The 22,281-nt window shown below is 37.6% G+C and overlaps 1 protein-coding gene across 2 annotated transcripts in view; it reads right to left on the bottom strand.

The window, feature by feature from the left end:
- plce1 (phospholipase C, epsilon 1) overlaps positions 1-22,281 on the bottom strand; it is a 120,500-nt gene that overhangs the window by 13,893 nt on the left and 84,326 nt on the right. Inside the window, exons 21-37 of one of the 2 annotated variants that reach the window (XM_030163130.1) lie at positions 21,745-21,859; positions 20,419-20,578; positions 20,154-20,276; positions 17,476-17,612; positions 17,136-17,374; positions 16,959-17,020; positions 16,627-16,792; positions 15,388-15,495; positions 14,214-14,330; positions 12,650-12,808; positions 12,122-12,257; positions 11,904-11,945; positions 7,846-7,964; positions 7,378-7,495; positions 3,916-4,053; positions 1,964-2,254; positions 66-229 (exon numbers count right to left, since the gene is read on the bottom strand). In XM_030163130.1, the coding sequence (XP_030018990.1) occupies positions 66-229; positions 1,964-2,254; positions 3,916-4,053; positions 7,378-7,495; positions 7,846-7,964; positions 11,904-11,945; positions 12,122-12,257; positions 12,650-12,808; positions 14,214-14,330; positions 15,388-15,495; positions 16,627-16,792; positions 16,959-17,020; positions 17,136-17,374; positions 17,476-17,612; positions 20,154-20,276; positions 20,419-20,578; positions 21,745-21,859 (2,394 nt within the window). The remainder of the gene's footprint in view (positions 1-65; positions 230-1,963; positions 2,255-3,915; positions 4,054-7,377; positions 7,496-7,845; positions 7,965-11,903; positions 11,946-12,121; positions 12,258-12,649; positions 12,809-14,213; positions 14,331-15,387; positions 15,496-16,626; positions 16,793-16,958; positions 17,021-17,135; positions 17,375-17,475; positions 17,613-20,153; positions 20,277-20,418; positions 20,579-21,744; positions 21,860-22,281) is intronic. The other variant, XM_030163131.1, reaches the window with a different exon arrangement.

The raw sequence follows: 22,281 nt of genomic DNA, 5'->3' as shown, positions 1-22,281 counted from the left end.
AGGACAGAAACAGGTCTTAAGACTTCTATAAAGGGTCATTTAGATCTTTGTTTGACATCACTTACAGTGAGGGAATAAATGGCAGGGCTCATTTTCTCCACGTCCCTGTCCATTGGACAGAACTGCCGGTAGAGTGGACAACTACGGTCCCACAGCACCGCTGGCTTCAGCACGTAACCACAGCCACCGTTGGCCTCAAACAATGCTGCGTTCAACTGCATGGGCAGGTCTGCAGAGAGGAAAACGGATTTAAGGGAATAATAAGAATAGTAACTAAAGAAGCACCAAAGCACTGGAGTTTAATCAAAGAAGAGAAAGGACTGAGGTAATATGAGGAGGAGGAAAAATTTGTCATGAGTATTTAAAGGAGTGATATTTTTATTTTTAAATAGAATTATGCATTTTAAAACATTTCCCTGTGGTCTACTGTAAATGCTATGCTTGGGTCTGAATTCTTCATTAATTCAACTCCACAGGTCCATCTTCAACCCTATTTCTAAGTAATGACACCAGAAAGGTCGTTTGGAGCACTGGCCCTTTAAATGCACATGAGCCACTTCACACCCCACCCCCTCCAGGTTGTTGACTGTGCTGCTCTGATCTGTTCAACCAACAACTGAATATTTTAGGTAATCGGCTCAAAGTTTGGACATATTTTCAGTATGGACTACAACCGCTGCTGCTGACGGTTAGGTCGTAGTCAGACAAATGTTCATCGGAAGTCTTGACCTTATATGTACAAATGTCATGACGTTACTACACTCAACAAAAATATAAACGCACCACTTTTGTTTTTGCTCCCATTTGTCATGAGCTGAACTCAAAGATCTAAAACTTTTTCTGTGTACACACAAGGTTTATTTCTCTCAAATATTGTTCACAAATCTGTCTAAATTTGTGTTAGTGAACACTTCTTCTTTGCTGAGATCATCCATCCACCTCACAGGTGTGGCATATCAAGATGCTGATTAGACAGCATGATTTTTGCACAGGTGTGACTTAGGCTGGCCACAATAAAAGGCCACTCCAAAATGTGCAGTTTTATCACACAGCACAATACCACAGATGTCACAAGTTTTGAGGGAATATGCAATTGGCATGCTGACTTCAGGAATCTCCAGCAGAGCTTTTGCCTGTGAATTGAATGTTCATTTCTCTACCATAAACCATCTCCAAAGCTGTTTCAGAGAATTCATGAAGAAGACTGTGCGAGGAAAATGGTGGTCACACCAAATACTGACTGGTTTTCTGACCCCCCTGGACCACCCAATACAGTAAAAGTGCACATTTTGGAGTGGCCTTTTATTGTGGCCACCCTAAGTCACACCTGTGCAATAATCCTGCTGTCTAATCAGCATCTTGATATGCCACACCTGTGAGGTGGATGGATTATCTCAGCAAAGGACAAAGGAGAAGTGCTCACTAACACAGATTTAGACAAATTTATGAACAATATTTGAGAGAAATAGGCCTTTTGTGTACATAGAAAAAGTTTTAGATCTTTGAGTTCAGCTCATGAAAAATGGGAGCAAAAACAAAAGTGGTGCGTTTATATTTTTGTTGAGTGTAGTTATAAAACGTAACAAATTAAGCAGAAATTGAAATGGGTTGTAGAAATCCACCCAATTTTAGCCAGAGTGAATATAAAGGTAACTTTGCAGCACCTGGAGGGTTGAAATTCAAACTTTATGAACTATTAGGGTCCAAATACACAAATAAATGCACCAAAAACTAATAAAAGTGGGTTTAGCAAAATATGACCCCTTTAAGAGAGCGCAGAATCAGTTTTCAAGGCTTTAGTGGTCATAAAAAGAAGGAAACATGGGACACTTTTGGGATGTTCTGTTTCGTATTAAAATAAAATAAAAACATTTTGTCTAACTGCCAAATTCCTGAGAGGTGATGTCAGAGTTGATATTAGTTTTATATATGAAGAGAAAACTTTGAACCACATTGTCCTCACCATCTGTCTGATAGTTAAGGGCCACCAGCTGAATCCCATGCAGCCAGAAGAGCAGAGGGTTTGGGTTTGTGGAGTCTATCCTGGTGGCCGCTGGGTAAGTCCGCAGCAGCTGGCACACCGTGTGCTGGATCAGCTTTTGAGAGTAGCGCCGGTACAGGCGCTTGGCGGCATTCTCGTTTACAGACGAGATGTGGTAGCACTTGGGTGTGCGAATGATGGCGCTGAGCGAGGTCGGGGCGTTGAGGACGGGAGACGTCTGCTGTTCCTCCCAGCTTAGTCGCTCACTGCCTCCTAGAACGCAGAAAGAAAAATAGTGAGAAGTCGCATTAAAATCATAACTCTTATTTTATCTTGAAGTTATTTTAAAAAGGGTTCTAACAGGTTTCTATAAGTTAAATTTAAGACTTTTTAAAACTACTCAGAACAGAATCTAATGCCCACTTCACGGCCATATTGGCAAAAATTTCTGACTCCTACAATTTAGGAAAATGTAGTTATTTACTCCAATGCCTTGATTCCTTGATTGATGAATGTTCTGTGATCATTTCTCACTGGAGGCTGCAAAGTTAGAGATAACTGGTTCAATTTCAATATAAATTGTCGGGTTACAACAGGTGGAACTGAGTCGACTCACGTTACTTTCTTTGCAGCTTGGACATTTAACAGACACATTTAAACACAACTACTACATCGACCCACGGCGATCCACAGGTTCTAGATGTGGTAGTTTTTATGCTGTTGTGTATTTGTGCATGCTGTTCCGCATTTGTCCAACAGTCACCGCCAAAGTGTTCTGGATATAGCAACGTGACTGTAAGGCTATTGTATTCCAAAATTACTAATATCTCCCTAAATATTGGTCCTATCAACTTGCTGTTTTCACTACTGTTTTCCTTGACCAAAAATCCATAAATATGCCAAACTGCAGCAGTCAGCTCTTTCCAGATTTTGTGTGAATCCCGAGACACACACACACACACGAACGCACACAGAGGCCACCTGGCTTTTATAATATACAGGGTGGGTGAAAAGTAACTAGGCATTAGAAATTGCTTACAGAATTTTTTACTATCACTGAAGTCACGACGACAACATTTTTAAACAGACAACACTAATACACAACACAACACTAATTTCTTGTTTTCTTATGGTCTTATTTCTTATTTTCCAATTCAGGAGGTTCTCAATGATATCCCAGACGACGTCCTTCAGAGGGTTGTTCATTCCATCCTTGCCTGTTTGAGGAAACAGGTTGATGCCACCGGTGCTTACGTTGAAATATGATTTACTTTAATTTTCCATATAATAAAGAACATGTATCATTTAGTTCCATACATTTGTAATAGCAATATAGATTTTTTACCAAATTTTAATGCCTAGTTACTTTTCACCCACATTGTAGATACAGCAAACAAGATTATGGCAACAAACTTAAGACCTACAATATCAACTTTAATACCTTTTAAAGACTAGTTAGTTAGTTAGTTAGTGTAGTTTTTATTTCGAGGACATAGAATCAGATAACAAAGAACCATACAACGTGGTCAAACAAAAATTTTCAGCGCTCGAAAAGGAGTGGGAAGAAATATAACTTACAGACTCCCCCCCTTTTTACAAACTGATAAATTAATTCTGCTTCCTTTGCTGTAACACACTTTTTTCCTATATATTTTTACAATAACACAAAGCATCCATACAAACCATTCACATACATTTTTTTCTAGTCAGATTTGCATAATCAACCTTTTTTAATATAAACTATAATATTTATATGCACTTTCATTATTTATTACATCTTACTTTAAGATATTAAATGCAGACTTGTAAACTCAAGACTTTTCAGACTTTTTAAGAACTTGTGGTAACCCTGTTTAAAGCCAAAATGCAATATTTACACTCGTCCTCTGCTGTACAGGCTCACACCCAACATAACTATATTCACCCCTGCGTACCTTTCCCAGGGGTGCGGTTCTGGGTCGTGACCTCCCCCGTTGTGCTGCAGCGAGTGGGAGCTGTACCAAATATGGACTTCCTGCTCTTGCCCCGGTCCTTCCCTCTGCCGGAGCCTGCCGGAGACAGCGTGGACAGGCCTGGGTTCCCACACAAGAGGCAGACAGAGGAGAGCGGTCAATAACGCAGCACAGACTGACTGGAGACAACATGGCAATTACATCACAATCTGTGTCACTGTCACTTCCCGGCTGGTTTCTCAAAAACAAGAAATCCTTCTCACTAAACGCGGTTATTGTATACCGGATGTTGCGGATCAGTATACAGGTCTGAGGCAAGACATTTTCGAGTAGAATTGTTCCTAGTTTTCATTAAATGTTATGTTACATCAGTTTTGTAAATCAATACTTGACTCGTTCTTATATGCATCCATCTTCGTAGACCTTATTAAATAGTCATTTTTTAATTACTTGGTGTCAAATCTCCGTCTCCCTCCCTGAGTTGAATTACTGCCTCGTCTCCACTAACCAGGAAAACCACATTTATATCCAATCAGTCTGCTCTCATTCATCTACATATTGCATATAGGCAATTACTTGACTTCTTGGTTTGTTGCTTTTGATCTTCTGAATGTCCGTCATATTACTGTGTAAATTTATTCAGAGAAACAAAATGCAGATACATGTTGACATGCTTGGCAAATGAAGCTGATTGTGATTGGACATACAGCTGTATATTATGTTTCACACTAAGGTTGCTGATTTGAAGAAGCTGGAAAACATAAAATGCGGATGCGTCAGCATACGTCTATTGCCCCGTGGTTTTAAGCAAGGTTATAAGAGTTTTGGATTTTTAATTATAGTTTAGTTTTATTTAGTTTTGACCTTTTTTTTCTCGAATTCAGTTGGTTTTAATTAATTTTTAGAGCAGGTTTGCAAGTTTTGGGTTTTTTTCTAAATGGGTGCTTCTATGGAACTGGTCCCTAAAAACAGGACATGGGGGCTAAAAATTCAAACCAGATGTAGACTAATGTTACGAAGCAAGTTTGGAAGCACTTTGGGTCTATTTTAAAAAATAAATACTTACTGAGATAAAAGAGAAACTATTTTTCAGATAAAACACATCTGTATATTATTTTACATTATATTTAATAGAAACATCTGTATGTAACATGGTTAAAAGGACACAAAAACTGTGCGCTACTATTTTTTTTAATATCTCTTTATTCTCTCACAGGTGCATTTTGGGAATTGTACTAATTATGTAATGCAGAGTGTTTCACAAAAATGATCACTGTTGCCAAGTCATTTGTGATTTATATGCATTTAACTGGGCAGGCTCTGCATGTAACGCAAATGGACACGATGGGTTACATACAAAACCTGGAATAAGACTGCAGATTCATGAAAAACCTGCATGTCTGGGTTAGAAAAACCCACTAGGATTATCAAATTTAACACAGTGTCTTTATTCATAGTAGTATGTAAGACCATTTACAGCCATGTTTTCAAAATAAAACTATTTTGGGCCCCAATATTTGATTAAAAATTCATTAATTTTGGGATGGCTCAGAGTAAGAGTATAATTTTTTTTTTTACATTTATCTGAGGTCATCATTAGGTACATCCTTGGGGGGAATATGTCTAAATTTCTCTTTTATTATTGGGTCTAAAAAGCTGGCAAAATGCTAGGTACCAAAATGAACCCAGTTTCATAGAAGCACCCAAATGCTTAGTTTTAGTTTAGTTTGAGTTTTTTTTCATATATTTTATCTTCCTCGCCGTCATATTCAAATAAATCCCGTACAGGATTCTGCTGCTTTCTCCCAACTTTAGTCTGCATGTTTCAAGGTAGCGTGGGGATGAGAAGCCGACTCTAAACCACAAGTGACGAGAAATGACGGACCGTGAAGTGCCGTATGGTGCTGCCAGCTAAAATTGCTCAAGTGAAACAAATCAATTTCATATCAATCCGACACTAACAAAGACGGAAATGAAGGTAATTTTATTCATCATTTTTTATATTTTTAGTTAGTTTTGTAAGCACATAATACAGTTGCAGTTAGTTATCGTTTTTACTTTTAATGATAGTTTTTATTATAATTAACTTTTTTTTTTCAATTCAAGTTTTCATCATTTCGTTCATTTTTGTTAACGATAATAACCTTGGTTTCAAGTGGTTTCCCAAGATTATTTTAACTATTTCAGTATCAGTAAATAATTTGAAATAAAGTCATAATTTCCTCTTGTGCTGCTGACATTCAGTAATAATAAGAAAACTGTGTTGCAGGACATTATGATGCCACAGTGAAGTTGACCTTTGAAATAAAATGTCATGACTTATTAAATATTAGTGTGAAACTTTGTCATAGTCCATGTATGAAATGAAAGAAAAGGTCACTTTTAAGGTTTTTGGCTGTTCAGTCATCGATGATGAACAGCTGATTTTTATGTTTGTTTTTTTCAGTTTTTAAAAGCAGTACGTCCAAGCACAGCAGCAAGCCGTCTGCTGTCCGTCTTAATTGGACCATTTTTCCTGACTTCTCTTTTTCAGATCTCAGGTCCCTGGAAACAGTAAACAAACAAAATACCAATGGAAACACAGGCGGGTTTAAGAGGGCAAATGTCATGTAAAGAAAAAAGGAGAAAAACAGCAAAGAGGACACTTTAGGGAGGAAATGTTGATAAGAGGTTGATGCTTAATGGGAAAGAAAGAAATATTTTAGATAAATGGCAGCATGAAATGAGGGCAGAATCAAATTAAAGGGAAATAAGCGAAGTTTTATGAGGAGCAGAGTCATCCAAGTGTTTAAAGCAGCCTTTATCCACAAAGGGCATTTTCATCTAAAAATCTAACTATGATTATGAGAAAAAATTTTAATTAGTTTATATTTGACATACTGGGTTTAAGTGAAAAAATGTAAAAAATGAGTGAGACGTGGATCAAATATTACAGGGTGGATCTGAATATGAGATATCACTAGTCGCCTATCTAGTTCTTTCTTTTTTTTTTTTTTTTTAAACTTACAGCTCTAGTTTTGTTGTTCTATTCTGGGTCTGACAACTCAGTAAAGAAACCATATCTTTCCCATGGGTACAAAGAGATTCATCATCGTAGTGGGTGTCCTGTGTGGGAGAGGAATTAAGAGTAACACAGGGATATTAAATGTCTCACATTGAAAAAAAAAAACTGAAAACATGGGGAAAGGTTTGACCTCTTAAATATAACATGAGAGTGGATTAGAGTGGAACAAGACAGCCGAATCAAAAGTAGGAGATCTTATGGAGAATAAATCACCTCTTACTGGGAAAAAAAAATCCCAGAGACAAGAATCTCAGTGTGTATGGAAGATGGAACAGACGGGAAACATGCAGTAACATTCAGAAATGTCTGCGGGAATGAGAAGCGAAGCACGAGAGAGACCTGTGTTTCACCAAAGCACGGGAAGATAAAATATTCCCTACCAGGGAATTTCACAGCCTGGCAGTAGATGACAAGGTCGGACAGCTCCTGGGCGATCTGTCGACTCTCCTTCTTGTTCTGAGGAAGGTAAAACTCCTCACCCAGCTCCATGTCAAAAACCTATAGGTGCAGGAAGACCAAGAAAATCAAGTAGTTAGCTTTTCTGTTGCAAGACACTATAATACATTTTCTATCACTGGAGCACAGACTGAACTACATCAGAAAATCACAGTAACAAGAAGGAACAACACCACCATGTTCCCTGACAGATTCCAATCCAAGTCAATTTCTTTGCACATCTATCAAAACAAATGACAGGTAGGCAAACACCTGAACCCAAACAGCCTCTGGCGCCTATCAACAGCAGTTTGGAGAAAAGGTTCTGCTGTTTGGGTGGTTCATCAAGATTTCACCTTTCTTCTTCTTCTTCTTGGGAGTTTTGTAAAGTACAGAAGTTCTAACAGCCGTACCTTTCCTTTGCTCTGCGTTGTGCTGTCAGCCTTCTTCATCCTCTTGGGTATTTCATCAGCAGGTTGCTCCTCTTTGTCTGCTGGGCTCTTCCCCTCCGGCTTGTCATCCAGAATGTTATCTATGTTGACAAAGACATGGAATACTTTAAAATGGAACTAAAGTTTACAAGTTGGGCTTCACACCAACCAAACCAAACAACCAAACAAGTCATAATATTATTGTGTATATTACGGTCTACTCTGTTAACTTTATGCCACCACTGTAGCGTAACTCTAATAACAGTTTAATTATGCACAGAAACCTTTACTAGAGCCATCCACTAGAAAAATGTGGAAACATAAGAGTAATTACATTTCTGTTCACGGCACTTTGAGCTGCAGTAAAAGTGTGAATTCACCATACAACTAATGGTAAACAATGTTTCTTCTAGTTTCACCAAACTGTTTTTATACAGGTGGATGGAGACAGTTAGTTTAAATATGTCCAATAATTGCGGTTCTTTAAAATAACTGCAATATGGTGATTGTGTAATAACTGTGCAATGCCTCTGTAGGTGTGTCTATAGTGTATAGTGACCGACTGTTGCACACACATGTGCAGGTATCATGTAATGCGAAGCAATTACATAATTTCTCTCAAGGTGGACAATTTCTTCCTCCAAAGTTTTTTTTTATTGAATTTTTATATTGTAACAGTCATAACTGTAAAATTGAATACACATAAAGTATAACAACATAATTATGTACCCCACTCTAACAGAGTCCCAACCTGATGCACCTCATACTCCAACAAAAATATAACATAAAATAAAATCTGCCAAATGCGTAAACATAAAATTAATCAATAAAAAAAAAAAAAAAAAAAAAAAAAAATATATATATATATATATATATATATATCTCCTTTGTTACAATGAGAAATTGTTTGTGTCCATCTTTTTAATATGTGATATATGATTTAACATATGCATTGCCTCTTGTGGTATATCTTATCTTCTCTAACATCAGATAGTTCATAAGGTCTTTAATCCAGAGGTTGAACGTCGGTGGATTTCTGTCTTTCCATTTAACTAGAATGAGCCGACGAGCTATTAAAGTTGTGAAGGCAATGATGTTCTTAAAATTCTTGTTGAGGCGTGTATTCTGTGGAATCACTCCAAATATCGCAGTGAGTACATGACATTCTATTGGGGTTTCAAAGATCTCTGAAAAGAAATTAAATATTGGTTGTCAGAAATTGCTCAGTTTGGTGCCAAGGTAAAACGTGTGAAAGAGTTCCTGGTTACGTCTGTAGGTGGACACATTTTTAAAGCCCTACTAGTAAATTTATGTAATAGACTGATAAATACTCTCTCAATCTGTAATTTAAGAGATGTTTTTATAGCTGACACTGCATCTTAAATCATTTCTGCCTCTTTTGCATTCAAACATGTTTATGTCTTTGTTTAAGTGATAATGCTGTGTTGTTAGTCAGATGTTTTTACACAGACAGACACCTGGTGAAGGTTGTTTTACTATATTCAACTTGAAGGACGGTTTTTCTAGGCTTACAGATACAGGGGTTGGACAAAATAATGGAAACACCTTCACCTCAAGTTGATAATGCCCCAATCCATACAGCTAGAATTGTTAAAGAATGGCATGAGGAACATTCTAATGAAGTTGAGCATCTCGTATGACCGGCACAGTCCCCAGACCTCAACATTATTGAGCATTTATGGTCAGTTTTAGAGATTCAAGTAAGACGTCGATTTCCACCGCCATCGTCTCTAAAAGAGTTGGAGGGTATTCTAACTGAAGAATGGCTTAAAATTCCTTTGGAAACAATTCACAAGTTGTATGAATCAATACCTCGGAGAACTGAGGCTGTAATTGCCGCAAAAGGCGTACCTACACCATATTAAATTATATTTTGTTGATGTTTTAAGGTGTTTCCATTATTTTGTCCAACCCCTGTAGATGCTGAATGACACCATGGCCATGTTGTCACTGTGTGTTCCTATTGATAATACTGTACAGTGGGTGGTTCTTCGTTTTACTCAGACACAACAGTCACTACGATGTTTACATGTCTGCTTGTAATTAGATTCAAACAGATGGAAACCTCAGAGCAGGTGGAAATGGTCACAGTAAATCTATCAGCAGTTGTGACTTGAATTACTGGAATCCACATCCCTGAATGCTTGCAGAGCTTCTGTGTGTATTTTCCTAAAGATTAAGTGCACAATAGCCCCTCCACACTGATCGTCCAAGCAAAGTCTATCAGCTGTAAACAGGAGCCACAGAAGGGAGTGTTTCCCTTTGCCTCTATCCCTCCTACACATTCATTTACAACTAGGAGCCAAAAGTCGATAAAGAAACATGTCAGCTTCAAAACACTGGGAGTTTTTGTCAAAGGAAACTGGTTTAATTCAGGATGTTTGATATCTTTTTCTTTCAAATGGGTTGAACAACAGAGCTGACCTTGAATATCCAGAACTGAGACTAAGAGTAAGTAGAAGATAACAGACGTTAAACTACAGACGGTGATAAGCTGACAGTTTCGCAGCAGCATTTTTATTTACTGGCTCAGTTCAAGTGTAGTGTTAAATGGAGACACTCGGGGTGGACGGTGAAAGGTAGGGTTATATTTCAGTAAAAAAGGGGGTATGAGCGAGAGCTAGAGCGACGGTTTTTGAAAGGTCCATGACCGGTAAGTTCTTCCGACAGGGACACGCAGAGGGCAAGGATTAGGGAAGAGCTGTGGTGGGACTGGGAGCGGGACAGGGTAGTTTCCCCTGGTCTGTTGTTTAGTGCGGGGGCAGCGCAGGGCCTGAGAAACCAGATGGCTTTGTTTTGTTTCCCTGATGAGCCTGCCCAGCCACTGGCGAGGTCACAGACACATACAGTAAAGAGGGGAGGAGGTAATGTTGTTGTGGGAGAAAGAGAAAGCATGGAGGCTTAAAAAAAAAAAAAAAAGCAGACTTCAACAAGAAATAAACTACTTTGTTTTGTCGTGAATAAAAATGACCTAGTCTGAAAGAAAATCGGTAGTGTAGCGAGTAGCTCAGCTCCTACTCTGACTCAGCATTTAATTTATGCACTGAAAAAAAAATGGTTCCTTTGGTTTTATTTGGTTTCACGGCGAGGTAGATATACTGCAGCTTGCATCTTTAAGCAACAGACTGCTTGAAACAAACACACGCTGAACACAAAGACACACAAATGCATCATAAGCAACAAAACAATAACTGTTGAATAAATCAACACTAAGGTTAGTCTAAACACACCATTAAATGTGATAACATTTAATTTAGATTAGTGGTACTTTGGAAGAGTTTATATTAATGTCATGGGCACATTAAAAAGTCTTGTATCAAGCTGAGAATACGTCATGCTTGTTTATTATTATAATGGTGATAGAAGAAGCACAAATCAAACAAACACTGATGATTTATCTGAGAGATGATAAATACATATTTTGGACAGAATTCTGTTTATAGAGAAGTAGAGAAAGACTTGCTAAAATGTAACATCTGAACTGTGAAAGGGGTAAATATTTGTTAGCTACAGTGCACAATGAAGGAGGATGACATGTAACACAGGTCATCAGGTGTTGGCACAGTGCATTTATTCTGAATAACAAATGTGTTAGCAAATTAATTATAATATATTTCTCTGATTGTGCACAATAGTAAAATGTGCCTGTTTTTTAACACTGCAAATTAGCCACAGTTTTAACACAGCATGAACTGTTTTGCACACACAAAAAGCACAAAGCTAATAGCTCTGATAGTTTTTGGCCATGGTGAGAAATCAGGTTAAAACAACAACGCGGGTCACCAGAACACATCTATGTACTTGTGTTTCCTCTGTTATTCTGCAGTGGTAAAGTGACAAAGTGAGAATGTTTACAGAGATAATAAGCAAAAAAAAAGGTATTTCTTAGATTTTTTTTTTTTTTTAATTTACGTAAACTAAGCAAAAAATTACAATAACTGTTATACTCAAAAAATATCTACCACCTGCACCACTGCAGAATGAGAGGGAAGCACTGGTCCATAAAGCTGTGAATTTACCTTCCAGACCGTATGAGGCAGTGGAGGCTGTGAGGACATCAGCTAAGTGAAAAACAGGTGAGAAAACATAGGAAAGGAAAAGAGTGTGAACAAAGTCTCAACATACAGAAGTGTTAAAAAGAAGAGGCAGAGTAAAGGTGTGAACAGAAAGGGGTTCACAGGTTATTAGATCACAGATATGAGCAGCTGTGATTTCATGTGGCTCATGCAGTTCTTACCATCTGACAGAGACTCGTAGTCATAGTCGTACTCGTCTTCTTCCTCCTCCTCCTCCTCATTGGTGTTGTTGCCAGGTGAGGTAACCCCTGGTGATCCGTTGCTTGCCTGAGCCTGCATGTGGGCAAGCTGGTGAGCCTGTGAAGGGTTAAAAGAAGGAAAAGGTTTAGAAGGGGAGATCAAGAGTAGATGAAGAGGTGTTTAAATATTTACAGATATACCTGCGTCTGAAGTATTATCTATAGCATATCTACCCCACTCCATGTATATGTGCAGCCTCTTATCAGCAGAAAATATGCAAAGTGTACTCTGTAGCACACTATGAGAGGTTTACTCTGTGAACGGAGGGTAAACGGTGCGAAGAGTGTACGGCTGAACACATTAGCATTTATTATTTATATGTAACAGCACTCTCATTGTCAACACTACTAAATATTCGATGCACTAATGCTATCTGAAAGGGCCTTTAACAGACACACGTATGAAACATAAATTATGTACAGTACATTGACATATATACACTGACTAACCTTCTGTTTGAGTATGTCCACCGGTGCCTGATGGGCTTTGAGCTTCTTGTTCTTGAGGAGTATCCTCCCCCGGAGCTGCAGAGGCGACGGCAGGTGAGGGTCATCGCTGAAGTCACTTTCAAACAGGAAGCGAGTGACAAGACGCTCCCCAAACACCGTCTAGACAATAAAGATTCAGAAAAAACAAAACACTGATGGAAAAATATAATTTGATCTTTTATAACTCCTAAAATCACAGCTAAATGCGTGTCCAGATTTCAACCTTGGACATGAAATGGAAAAAATATTGATAATATTGAAAGATGTCTTATGGTTTGTATCAGACAGCTGAATAAGTATAAATGTATAGCACTTATTTTGTTTGTTTATTTATTTTTAGTGCATTGGGCTGTTGCATTATATGTCCTGTTTGTCTCTGTGTGTGTGGGGGTGAGTAGATTAATGTAAATAATTAAAATTGTGATGTAATAAGACCCCAGGAAGAATAGCAACTGATGTTTCAGTTGCTAATGGGGATCTTAAAAAATGAAATGTAATGAAAATGTGGAGATGTCAGTTTAAATCATGTACACGTCTTTTGGTTATGTCCTAAACTTGCATCATTTGGGGATAATGTATATTCAACAATTAAAATATTGGGTTATGCAATCCCTAAAACCTGTTTGGTGATGTATTTTGGATATACTATTGGTAATAATGTAATTAAAATACTGTATAAAATACTATTAGCAGTCTGTAAAAAGGCTATTATCAATAAATGGTGCAGATTAGAACCATCTACAACTACCGACTGGCTACAAATTGTGAATGAAATATTTGAGATGGAGATTCTGACCCATAGACTGAGGACTAAAGAAGAGCAGTGTCATAATAAATGGGAGAAATGGATGATTTTCATTTCAACATCACATTACTAAAACCACTTGTTAGTCACAAAGGTTTTTTTATGGTCAATGTATCCCAGATGTCCCTTATGTTTGTGTTGTACAGAATTCAAATGATAAAAATAAAGTTAAAAAAAAAAAGATTCTGAAAAAACTCATGAAAATATCAGTACTTAATGTTCGACAACTGTAAGGTAAAAACCTGAATGTAATGCCAAGTGAGAGGAAAAGCGGAAAAAAATCAAAGTTCAGGAGGTTGCAGAGGAATCCACCAGCAGAGAAAATAAAAGTGCTTTTATCAACACAAAACAACATGACAAATAAACAAGCCTGTGGTGATGTAAGCTGGCCAGAGGCATGGAGCTGTCTACACATGAAAGACTTTCCTTTATCAAACCTCTCAGAAGTGGCTCTCTGGGGAGGATGGAATTCTGGGAAGTTTTGTCAGATGAAAGCACAATAATATTCCATGATGTATCTGTTGTGCCCAGATATGTGTGGCCTTGACTATACAACTTGTATAACTTAAGAAAAAAAAGAGGAAAAGGGCAGTTGTGGCTTGATGATAACAGTCGATTTATAACAAGTCAACTTTAAATCTGCTGGTTTAAAAAGGTGAATATATGAGAAAATCTTCATACGGAAAACAGACTTGTTTGATGTTTTTTGTGGTTTTATACCTTAAAGATCTCAGCCATCTTGCGTTGCTGTGGAAGGGAGCAGTGGTTCTCTATGGACAGGATGACGGGCATGTCGGAGTTAACAAATGCAGACCGGTTGACCGCTTCCACCACATCCTGAAAGATCATTAAAAAAGACATTCAGCACTGATTCAAATACAGTCGTAGAAAAAATGATTAGACCACCCCTTGTTTTCTTGTTCATTTTAATGCCTGGTACAACTAAAGGTACATTTGTTTGGACAAATATAATAATAACAACCAAAATAGCTCGTAAGAGTTTAATTTCAGAGCTGATATCTAGCCATTTTCCATGTTTTCTTGATAATAACCAAAATCACTTCAGTTCTTACATCAATAGCTATGGCATTGCACTGACAAAAACAGTGCTTTTAGGCGTTCCATGTTTTCTTTTTTGTCTGTTTCAGTCACATGATACACACCAGGAGTTCATATTTGATTGCATAACCATTGTTGTTGACTTTTGATGGTCTAATATTTTTTTCCACGACTGTACATAACAATAAAAATACTACACTGCAAAAATCCAAATCTTACCAAGTGTAGTTTTCTCATTTCTAGTCAAAATATCTCATCACACTTTAAATAAGACATAATCACCTAAAGAGTAACTTGTGAGATATAAGAACTTTTTTTTTGCCGACAGCAGATCTTGAAAATCTTATTTCAAGAAATCATACCAAGATATATTTCACTTGTTCTATTGGCAGATTTTTTTTTGCTAAATTCAAGATTTTTTTTGCTTAATTCAAACAAAAAAATCTGCCAATGGAAAAAGTGAAAGTTATCTTGGTAAGATTTCTTGTAATAATATTTTAAAGATCTATTGTCTAAAACTAAGTTCTTGTATCTCACATACAAGTTACTCTTTAGGTGATTATGTCTTATTTTAAGTGTGATGAGATATTTTGACTAGAAATGAGAAAACTACACTTGGTAAGATTTAGATTTTTGCAATGTATAGAATCCAGTATCAGCAAAATGGCTATAAATAGAGCTTAAAATAAAGGGTGGATGTTAGAAGACAACATGGATTCAAAACTTGTACATGTGTATTGAAGTGTTCAATTCTATCCTGCAAACTTCAATGTGCATGCAGTGATTGGTCACCCCCCCCCCCGCCCCAATTAAATTATTCAAGTCATTTTCTTACCTTGAAAGGTATCTTGGTCGTTAGTGTGTGTCCATGGTAAATAACTGGCATGCCATCATCTCCATCCCAACAGTCCAACTCAACGCTCCTACAGCCTTGCAGTAGCACCTATATATTGGAGGGTGGTGGGTTAAAAAACTAAAATACTATGATTATGTTCCAGAAAAAGATAGATATTTAACCAAAATATTATTGGCCACATGTAAAAAGACAATAATGAAATATTAAAAGCAAACAATTGGGAAAACAGCAGCAATGCTGGAGAGGATGTGGACACATGAATGCCAACCACTCGCATATCTTTTGGACATGTGTAAAAATGCAAATGTTTTGGAGCCATGTTGTTCAGACAATGGAGAATATTTTAAATTATAAAATTCCAATGGACCCCCAGACTATCTACCTTGGTCTAATACCTGATGACATAATTAAAAGAGAAGACACTTATTTAAAATTTTAATTCCTGCCTGCAAAAAGGTAGTCACAAGGAACTGGTTAAAAAGTGACCCTCTTCAACCACAACAATGGCTGGACATTATAGAGGAAATATATACCATGGAAAAATTAACATTTCAACTGAGGATTAAGATGGGAACTTTTAAGCGAAGATGGGAGAAATGGATCATATTCAAGGACAGAAATTCTTGATATCAGATTGAGTATGGAAAAGCAGTCAAATGTATAAGGAACAACATCCCCCTTGTTGTATTGTGTGTGTTTCCCCTTCTTTTTTTTTTTTTTTTTTTTTTAATTTATTTAGTGTTGTTACTGCACTGTAAAAGTGATTTAAAACATTAAAATAAAGAGTATATATTAAAAAAAAATAGACAATAACGAGGAACTGGTCCAAGGCTGAACCACCTATTACAACTCAGTGGCTTGAGATCACAAGAGAAGTCTACACCATGGGGAAAAATAACCCATTAGAATGAGAGAAAGTGTCTTTATGACTAAATGGGAGAAATGGACATAGTATGGATTGACAGACTCGAATGTATGTACCTTATTTTGAATGACTGATATCGGCAACCATGACTTATTTCTTCTGTTCTGTTTCTTTGCGTAACACATCTGTTTTATTTCTCTAACTCTACAATGGAATAAGTAATTTGAATATGCATCTCTTTGTTAAAATGTGAAAAACCTCAATAAAAATGTGAGTATCAAAACAAAAACAACTAAAATACCGGTTTGATAAATTCCACCAGCTGATAAATTGGGCCCAAATATGTGACATACCTGACTGTAAAGCTCTACAGAGGACTCTCCTTTGAGCTGGTGTCCAGTCAGATAAGTGTTATGAGAAGATTCAATGTAGTAGTAGGACAGTGGGTACTGTAACTCCTCTGGGTTCATTTGAGACTCCTCGTTACTTGAAGCAAAGTTGTCTTTGTCCATGAGGTACCTATAAGAAGAGACCAAAGGACCAAAAACGTCATTTACTTTGTTAAACTGTAAATATTATAAGTTCATTAAAGATTATTCTTCAGTCGATGGAGAAATAAACATGTATTTTCTGAGTATTTTAACATTTTCTTAATGTTATCATCTTTTTTTTAAGTTTCTCATACCTTGCAAAGCCTTCAAATGACATCCAGCCCATTTGTCTCATGCTTGACGAAGGCTCAAATTTCTGCAATACAACAGACATAAACAAAACTTACTGACTGAAGTTCATTTTTCTAACTTTAGTCTCTTAGTTTTTCCTTTTAACACCTTATTTATCTATGGAAATCTCCAGACCTTACCTGTATAATGCTGAGGATCTCATCATAGCTTAAGTGTTCTCTCTGACAGTTAACTAGAAAGTCATTGAGTTGAGGGATAGCTAATCCCAAGACCCCTAGCGAAGCGTTCTCCACTCCTGTTCCATTAGTCACGATGCTGGCTGCTGCAATGGCGTCTGAGATCTGCTTCTGGTTGTCGGACATCTGCTGCCTTGTCCGGATGAAGAGACCCAAATCAGACCCGTTTCGCGTTAGTAAATCTGGAAAGGAGAACAAAAGATAAAGATAAATACTGATACCTGTTTACATGGTTTTGTATGTTTTTAATAGCTGAATCAGTCATATCTGTGTGCACGTGTACCGAGGTCTGGCTGTAGTCCAGTGTCTTTGTCATCTATCCTGAGGTTTGTGTAGAGAGGAGCTGACTCTGGACTTGAACGACTACAGGGGACGGCAAAGGTGTCAAACAGCTCCTTTAGGTCCTTCCTGCTTCGAATGCTGTGAAGAAAAGGATTCAAGAATGGCAGACATTAGCTGTATGTTGCCATTTCAGGGTGTTCTCTACAATGTTAACTGCAGCTGTTGAAGTTGTGACTAGGGATGCAAATGATGGATTAATTTATTAATCATTAGTTGGTTGACCTTGTCGATCGATTAATAATTAATTGATAAGTGGTGATTTTCCTGTGAACCTGAATTTCTTCTTCAATAGGGTCTATAAGAATGAAAGCTAAATATTGTTTATATACTTCACAAAAAAAGCATGTCATATTCATTAAAGATTGATTTATTGTACCTTTAGGGATACAGTACAGGCAAGGACATTCATGGAGTAGAACTAAATAAATTCTGCAGAGAAAGTAATAAAATAAATGGATCTGAAGAGGGGCAGTGTAGAAGAAAGGTTCATAGGGGGGATGGATCTCAAGGAGCAGGGAGATGCCGTGCCCCCTCCACGCGCCGTCCAGGACCAGACTGATAATGACCCCGTATATGTGCACGTATCTGGGCCTCCTCCTGCCAGATGTACCACTCCCACAAATAGGCAACTCACAGCGTGTGGGACACACAGACGAGCCGGTCTGTGTTTCGCTCCACTATGTCCCTAAAGCGATTCTAACTCATCAACACCATGATCCAGTTCCGGTCACAGCGTGGACAAGGCAGTAGCCTTCAGACAGGTGTGGGACAGGTGGACAGGGTGACTCCCCCCGATATTCAACCTCAGCGATGAAGCCTAGTTTAGGCAGTGGTGCCCCCTACTGTCGACGCCACAAACACCGCCGTGGAAAAGGGCAATTAACCGACAATTATTGTAATTTACAGGGTGGGGAAGCAAAATTTACAATGAACATTTAGTTGTTTTTTCTCAGCAGGCACTACATCAATTGTTTTGAAACCAAACATATATTGATGTCATAATCATACCTAACACTATTATCCATACCTTTTCAGAAACTTTTGCCCATATGAGTAATCAGGAAAGCAAACGTCAAAGAGTGTGCGATTTGCTGAATGCACTTGTCACACCAAAGGAGATTTCAAAAATAGCTGGAGTGTCCATAAAGACTGTTTATAATGGAAAGAAGAGAATGACTATGAGCAAAACTATTACGAGAAAGTCTGGAAGATACTATTAAAGAAGAATGGGAGAAGTTGTCACCTGAAAATTTGAGGAACACTTGCGCAAGTTTCAGGAAGCGTGTGAAGGCAGTTATTGAGAAAGAAGGAGGACACATAGAATAAAAACATTTTCTATTATGTACATTTTCTTGTGGCAAATAAATTCTCATGACTTTCAATAAACTAATTGGTCATACACTGTCTTTCAATCCCTGCCTCAAAATATTGTAAGTTTTGCTTCCCCACCCTGTAATCAAGCTAATTGAAATAGACAATTAGTCGATTAATTGTTTACATCCCTAGTTGTGACTAGAGCTGCACAATATATCGTTTGAGCATCGACATTGCAATGTAAGCGTGCGTAATAGTCACATCGCAGGTCCTGCAATGTAGGAGGCAAATGAACTCAATGTGTTCTCATCTCATTTCAATGGTATGTGACACACACTGCATGTAGCAATCCAGTCACAATCGTTCTTAATCAGTTTGGAGAGCCGCTGGTAACAACATTGAAAAATGAACAACAAACAAGAGAAAATCACCGTAAATGAAGACTTGGTGCAAAAAGAAAAGCTACATCAGTTATCTGGAATTAATTCAGCTACAAGAAGGATGATACTGAAACATGTTCAGTGTCAACAGTGCCTTCCACCTGTTGCCACAACGAGAGGAAACACAACTAATTTGTCTGACCATTCACGTCGGCACCACACAGCTATTATATCCTCCTGAGTATTTTTTCATATCGCAATATATATCGTAGGATTAAAAAAGAAAAAATCGCAATGCCAGGTTTTTCCAATATCATGCAGCCCTAGTTGTGATTGAATCTTCCAAAAGCCTCACTCTTTATACTAAGGCTACAGGTAATGTACAAATATTCAAGATATTTAAAGAACTGACTTGGTGCAAGCAGTGCCATTTTCATTACACTGCTGTAGCTGAGCAACATTGCATTTGAAGTGGAACAAATGGGCAGCAGATGAAAGAATACAATATAATCTTAAAAATGTAGGAAGATCGGTATGAAAATAATCCGGTGCCTATCAAAGCAAAGCACCACTCCCTTTCGGTTGACAGGGAAAACAGAAGCTAAATATTATACAGAAAAGAATCCTTGGAAAAAGGCCCAGGCACGATAGCCTTGAGAAACATTTGTTTTATCACAATGTTTTTTGCTACAGATGATAAGAATACAGGAGTTATGTAAAAAAGAGGGAGTGAGATGACAAAAATGCATAACAGAACACTCATTGTATACATATGAGTGTTTTTCAAGCCAGTTCCAGTTTTACAAAGTGCCGATAATGACATATAAAGGAGGTAGAAGTGTTTGATCGTGGTTCAATTTGCACCTTTGACTGAAACCGATTGTGTAATATATATATAAATGAAAAAAATAACCTTGGTATATACCTGAATGACTTGAAGAGCTCAACAAATTCAATGAAGCTCATGGTGCTGTCTGAAATCATCAGATTCTGAAAGCCTTTGAAGCATCCTTTACCTCGACCATGCCACGACCTGCTGCTCCAGGCTCTGAAACCAGCAGACAGAGGGCAAAACATCAAGAACTCACACAGTTGGTAAACAACAGAAACACTCATGGGTCTGACTCCTAACACAAATAAAGGTTAATTTCAGTGTCAGTGAGGTCAACCTTTCACATCCGTACACATACCCTGGCTGGGACTTAGAAACTCCTGAAAGAACCGGAGACGACTGTGGACGAGACTGGCTGGACCCCACCATGCTGGAGGAAGAGGAGGAGGATGAAGAGGAGACGAGTAATCCAGCACTTTTATTGGATGAGAGGGAGAATGGTCCGGGGAAGTTGTCCTCTGTGAAGGCAAATCAAGGCAAAGGTTGCATCTTTTATATCCTGATTGTTGTCGTCCTGTTGCTTTATTACATATGCACATATTACAGGGTTCATATGGATTTTCAAGGTCAAATTCAAGCACTTTTAAGCGTTGCAGGGGTAAAATACATATCTACAGGAATAAATATGATCATGATTTAATTTGTTGTTTTTTTTTCACTTTATATCACATTTACGTACATTGTATTATGCTATAAACATCTAAAATTATACTAAATCTTGTAACACCTCATTAAAGCCATGTCCCTTCATGGTCCTGTTTGGAGTGACCCCAAGAGACGTCAGCCTGACTAAACTACAAGCCAGCATGATAGTTTTCTGTACTCTCATAGCTAGAAGGATGACATTACTAAAATAGAAGGCGTACGATCACTGGGTGAAAGAGGTCTGTACTATGTCCAACTGGAAAAGATTCTCTATACTGTTAAAAGGGTCAGTTCAGAAGTTCTCTGATGCCTGGCAACCTTTCTTAGCTCACTTTGAAGCTATAAACTCGGATTAGATTAATTTGTAGAGTGTAGTGTACAAGTATATGTGTATATGTAATATATATTTTGTGTATGCATGTTTCTGTCTCACTTTCTAGCTGTTTTTTTTTTTTGTTGTTCATTTTTCCTCTGGAATTTGTAATGCTTCTGCTTGTATCGTAAATCTAATTGTATTTATACTTTTCAAAATCTTAATAAAGAAGACCTTGATCAAAAAAAAAAAATCATCTAAAATTATGTTTCTTAATAGCAAAAAGTTTAATAATTACAGGAGAACACAAAGTTTCATCCAAAAAAAGGGAAGACACACTCACACTAAGACAAAGATTAGGGTAAAAATGTACCTGGAGTTGACCTGAGAACACCCACTTATTTTCTTTTTTGACATAAAGTTTTATTTTTCAAAATGTATCACCTCTCTGTAAGTAGCTTTGGTTATAATTGCGGACACTTCGAGGTACTTAAACTAAATTTCAAGCACTTTTCAGACCTTGAAAATACAACACTGAAATTCAAGCATTTTTCAAGGATTTCAAGCACTCATACGAACCCTGTTATTAAAAAGACCAACTTTTACAGTCATTAGAGGGATTTTAATGTCCTGCAAATATATATTTAACTTTTACTGAAATTTTACCTGGGTCTTCTTGGTCTATACTGTCAGATTCCGGTCCGTTTCGATATAGCCCTTCTTTACAGCTCCGAGTTTTTCTTGAAACCATTTCGTCATCTGTTGCATCCCCACTGTCTCCCTGTGTCAGGAATATAAACACATACAGTATGTTTAAGGATAATCAACTATTCAGAACAACACCAAACCAAAATAAATAGAAATTCAGCACTAGAAATTGTAAGCACTGCCTTCTTTTCAGTGTTTGGACATTAAACAAAAATATTATTTTGGCATTTAGAGCAGACAACAGATGACACGTACATATGACACACATATATATCCATGTGTCTCCCCCTACTCCCCCTCTCCCTATCTCTATCGTTCTCTCTTTTTGTCTTCCTTTACCCTCTCTCTTTAACCCCAACTGGTCAAGGCAGATGGTCATCCTCCAGGAGTCTGGGTCTGCTCGAGGTTTCTGCCTGTTGAAGGGAAGTTTTCCTCACCACCGTCACCAGTCACAAGTGTTTACTCCTGGAGGATTCTGTTGGGTCTCTGTAAATT

The sequence above is a fragment of the Sphaeramia orbicularis genome, chromosome 19, assembly GCF_902148855.1.
Source record: "Sphaeramia orbicularis chromosome 19, fSphaOr1.1, whole genome shotgun sequence".
Taxonomy (NCBI): domain Eukaryota; kingdom Metazoa; phylum Chordata; class Actinopteri; order Kurtiformes; family Apogonidae; genus Sphaeramia; species Sphaeramia orbicularis.
This window is presented reverse-complemented; position numbering and strand designations above follow the sequence as displayed.